This window comes from Aotus nancymaae, unplaced genomic scaffold (genome assembly GCF_030222135.1).
Source record: "Aotus nancymaae isolate 86718 unplaced genomic scaffold, 86718_ANA_hifiasm-v0.15.2.pri h1tg000012l, whole genome shotgun sequence".
NCBI lineage: Eukaryota > Metazoa > Chordata > Mammalia > Primates > Aotidae > Aotus > Aotus nancymaae.
In genome coordinates this window covers 28,157,953-28,162,877 of record NW_026988423.1, presented here as the reverse complement: position 1 = coordinate 28,162,877, position 4,925 = coordinate 28,157,953, and the positions used below count along the sequence as shown (strand labels likewise).

The 4,925-nt window shown below is 47.9% G+C and overlaps 1 protein-coding gene across 13 annotated transcripts in view; it reads right to left on the bottom strand.

Moving 5' to 3' along the window:
• GRAMD1B (GRAM domain containing 1B) overlaps positions 1-4,925 on the bottom strand; it is a 214,420-nt gene that overhangs the window by 9,934 nt on the left and 199,561 nt on the right. For all 13 annotated transcript variants that reach the window (XM_064375508.1, XM_012470248.2, XM_064375516.1 and 10 more), the window contains 2 exons: positions 3,252-3,359; positions 2,821-2,938 (listed from right to left, as the gene is read on the bottom strand). In XM_064375508.1, the coding sequence (XP_064231578.1) occupies positions 2,821-2,938; positions 3,252-3,359 (226 nt within the window). The remainder of the gene's footprint in view (positions 1-2,820; positions 2,939-3,251; positions 3,360-4,925) is intronic.

Below are 4,925 nucleotides of genomic sequence, written 5' to 3'. Positions count from 1 at the left end.
CTGCAAGACAGAAAACCCCACCCCAGGCCTGGGTCTGTGCTTTCAGTGGGGTTCTTGGCCTAGCAGCCCTCTCCCCACACCCGCCCAGCGCAGGCCTCCAACTATGCAATGGAGCTGACAAGAGTCAGGCACCTAAAGCAAGGGTGGTTCTCAGGGCAGTTTCAAACGGAAAGGGGACAGTCAGGCCGGGTGCCGTGACTCGCTCCTGTAATCCCAGCACTTTGGGAGGCAGAGGTGGGAGGATTGCTTGAGGCCAGGAGTTTCAGACCAACCTGGACAACATAGAGAGACCCATCTCTATAAAGAATTTAAAAATTAGCCAGGCCTTGTGATGTGCACCTGTAGTCCTAACTACTTGGGAGACTGGGGTGGGAAGATGGCTTGAACCTGGGAGTTTGAGATTGCAGTGAACTGTGACTGCACCACTGCACTCCAGCCTGGGCAAGACCCTGCCTCTTAAAAGAAAGAGAGAGAGGGAAAGGGAGATGGAGAAAGAAAGAAAAGAAAAAAATGAGAGGAAAAAAGAAAGAAAGAAAGGAGACAGACAATCTAGCATGGGGAAGCCCTTGGGTAGGGCTTACTGGGTCTCGGTGCTGAATCAATAACTCTCTCGAAGCGTTCAACTGCTACAAAGAGCCTCTCAGGCTGCCACTGACTTAATCTACTTGTTTCATCTGGTTTCTCTGTTGATCCTTAACATACCGCATGCCTGCCTTTGTACATTTAGCCACACCGTTCGCCCCGCCTGGGAATCTTTGCACTCTTGCCTATTCCAATCTCACCCATCTGCTAAGGCTCAGAACAAATCCAAACTCTCTCCAGCTCCCAGTCATCCCTCTCCTTCATGGTCTCTCACACAGCACACACTCGGGCTCTGGACTGCAGTCATCTTTCATTGCTTGGTTTCATGTTTGCTGGGACTAGAACGGTGTCTAATCCTTCCCTTGTACACCCAGGGGCACTTTCTTAATACTTATAGGGTCCACTAGGCTATAAATCTGACAGCCCCAAGCCCTCCAGTTAAGGGGGCCCATTCTGAAAGAGGGTTCTAGAGTTGGAAGAGATCCCTGGGTCATCCAGTCCAACTGCCCCAATTTAATTACAAGTTCTTTATCCATCATCATCTGGCCACCCCTTGAGCACTTCCAGTGCTGGAATCTCAGTTCCCTACAGTAGCCTGTTCCACTGCTGGACAGCATTAACCACAAATTGTTTGCATTTGATGACTTTTAAAAAAATTACTTTCTTAAACTTCTAGCCCCAGTTCAGTGCTCTAGACTTTTCCAGTAAAACTCGACACTTGTTGGCCTGGTTGTCTGAAGACCACCCTGTTCTCCTCACCCCCACATTCCCTTCTCCTGGGTTTGCCTTCAATTCCATCAACGCTTCTTGAAATGACAGGGTTTCCAAACTCCTCAGTATGCTTTTTGTCCTCTTTTGGTTAAAAATAATATGTCCTCCTTAAGTGTGGCAACAAAGCTAAACACATTTAACTGGGTCCTGATAGCTACATTAAGATTTTTTCCCTTATTATTATTTTTTTTTTGAGACAAACTCTCACTCTGTTGTCCAGGCTGGAGGGCAGTGGCACGATCTCAGCTCACTGAAACCTCCACCCGCTGAGTTCAAGCGATTCTCCTGCCTCAGCCGCTCAAGTAGCTGGGCTTATAGCCGTGCACCACCATGCCCGGCTAATTTTTGTATTTTGAGTAGAGACAGGGTTTCTCCATACTGGCCAGGCTGGTCTCAAACTCCTGACCTCAAGTCATCCTCCCTCCTCAGCCTCCCAAAGTGTTGGGATTACAGGTGTGAGCCACGAGACCAAGCCTTCTTTTATATTTCTCCTTAGAGCTAAAATCAAACAATACAATGAAATAAAGTTTAATATTAACGAGCACTGCTCACATGCCATCAAATCCTGATGACAGTTCCATGAAGCTACATCTACAATTCCTATTTTATAAATGAAGAAATGGAAGCTCAAGGTCCCTTGCTCAGGGTCACAAAATTAGTTAATGGCAAGGCTGGGATGCCATCTCAGCTCTGGCTGGTCACAAAGTGTCAGAAAGACAACTCTTCAGGGAGAGAAGTTGTTGCATAGCAGGGTAAATCCTGAGTCTAATATTTTCCTAATAATTATCTTGCACAGCAAAGGCAGGTTCCTGCTCTCTAGGAAACTGCATGGAGGTACGTTTTATAAGATACTAAAATATTCTGGGGAAGTAGGAAGCTCCTTCCCCCAAGGAAACTAGGCTAATTATTGATTTTGCCTCAGGATGATTTCCCAAAATAGTTGGATCTAGCTTTGGGGAGGAATACAGGCAAACTGTACGACAAAGATGATGCTATGGAAAGAGGACAAAGTGCAGTCATCTTCCCAGACTATCAGTGCAGTGCCACTGACTGTCAGAGGAGGGGGCGGTATACACTTGAAAAACTCAAAGACATGTCCTCTGGGAAGACAAATCTCTGGAAAAGGATTGCTGTGGTGGGGGGCGGTGGTTCTCTGTTTAACTGCCTGTCAGATGGTTCTTTGTTACCAAAAAAATAAAATTAGCTCTCCTTCCATCTAACCTACAGCTTTCCTGTTGCAAATTCAATGGGTCTTTATTGTTATTATTTTTTTAGAATACACCTGCATTTCTAGCAGCCCCTTGAAGGATGGTTTCCCTTTTACAACAGTGCATGGCCTGGAAGAAGAATGAATTGGAGGGAGAAGGCTGGAGGATGGTGATAGAGACAAGGATCTTTCTCAGAGCATAAGGGAAGGAGTCCCCTCTCCCAAAGACCAAGGCAAGCAGAGAAGGTGGGGCATCTCACCTGGTCAAGGAGCATCACTGAGGATTTGATGATCTCCCTCCATTTTTGGAGCTCAGTATCGTGGTACTTTTGTTGAGACTCTAAAAGCTGGGCCCATTCTGTCTGAGACTGGGGTAACCTGTGGGGTAGAAGAAGGGGTACCCCAGCAGCTGGAGTTATGCTCAGCGAACTGTCCTGTGCTCCCAGACCCCTAAAGGACAGAGAGTCACATCAGAGTGCTTTGTCCTCTGCTCACTGGCCCTGGTTCCCCTGTGCCCCAGATCAGAAGTGGGCTGAAGCTATAGGGACAGATTCTGAGTTTCCCCATGGGCTCTTCCCAGAGGACTATCCCTTGGGCAAGGGCAGTGAGGCAGTCCCAAGAAGACTGGGAGACAGGTGTCATGGCACTGGGTGGGATGGAGGTGGAGGTGAGGGGACCAGGCCAGGATTACCTTTCTTGGAGCCTCAGACCCTGCCAGGCAGTGAGGGTCTGCGTGGTGTATTCCAACATCCAGAGTTTGTAGAAGAGCATCATGTTAAGGATGACCAGCAGCACCAGACTAGGAAGGAGACATGGGCAAAAAAAGCAACAGCAGTGAGATGTTGTGAAGAAACAGAACATCCCCCATCCCAGAGGCCGCTGTCCCTGACTGGTGGGCCATCCAAAGCATTGCAGTTAGTGAGTGAGCCAGAGGCACGTGGCAAGGGGGAGAGAGAGAAGCAGCTTAATTTGGAAGGCCAGGATACAGCGGGAGAGCCATGGAGAGGGGCGTGGGATGAAGGCACTAGAAAAGAGAGATGCACAGGCACCCAGAACCTGGGCACCTGGGGGAAGAGAGGTAAGGTGGAAAGGAAAAGAGATGAGGGGGTAAAACAGTAATCATAGAGCCAGTACCTGAAACAGATCCTAATGGGAGCAAGGAAGAAAAATGGGGAGGAGGCAGAGGTTAGAAAAGGCGTGTGGGGAAGGGGAAAACTGCACTGAAAATCAAGCTGGGAGCGAGTGAGAGGATATGAGAAAAAAATTCTAGAAGCAAAGATACAATGGATAAGGAGACCCAGCAAGGACAGGGCATGAGAAAGCAACAAGGGACAGACTCTTAGTATTTCATGGGTGCTAAACTGAGAAAATATTCCCCCCACCTACCCAACCTTAGGAAGTAACTGAAGGGTGAGACTGAAGGAGGAATTCCAGTGGGTCCCTGTCTCTGCCCATGATGCCGCTTACAAATGTTAGCAGAACTTCCCGCAAGCTGCAAAGTTCCCTGCCTCAACCTCATACCACCTGGCAGGAGTCACAGAGACAGGCCGAGGTTTCCCAGAGTCTGGGTCAGAATTGGTGAGAGATGGGGGAGGCAAGGATCATCCAGGGGCTGGAGGGGCTGTGAGGAATGAGAAGTCACAGAGAGAATGCAGAAATTCCCTCCTCTCAGCTGCACTGGCTGCTTGACCATCATTGTGTAACAAGCTCATGGGATGGAGAGATGAGGGCATCATCGTGGGTAGAGAGGATCCAGAGACACACAGAACTGGATGCAAACCCTGGCTCATCACTTAAAAACCTCTTAACTTTTGATTAAGTTTCCTAGCTTCTCCGACCGAGGGACAATAATACCTAGCCTACTGGGGCTGTTCTGTAGATGAAAGGGCATATATTGTAAAATATCCAGGTACACCATAGGCCCTACACAAAGGGTAGTTCTTATTAACAGAGAGGATGTAGACAAACATAAGAAGAGAGAAGATGACAAAAAAAATAAGAAGATAGGCTGGGCCTAGATTATGCCTGTAATCCCAGCACTTTGGGAGGCTGAGGTGAGTGGATTGCTTAAGCTGGGGAGTTCAAAACCAGCTTGGGCAACATAGCAAAACCCCATTTCTACAAAAAAAAGTTTTTTTAAATTAGTTGGGTATGGTGACATGCACTTGTGGTCCCAGCTACTAGGGAAGCTGAGGCAGGAGGATTGCTTGAGCCTGGGAGGTGGAGGTTAGAGTGAGCTGAGATCGTGCTACTGCATTCCAGTCTGGGCGACAGAGTGAGACCCTGTCTCAAAAAAAAAAAAAAAAAAAAGAGATAAACAGATGGATAAAAGACCAGCAAAGAAAGAGAAGCTTATGTTATGCCT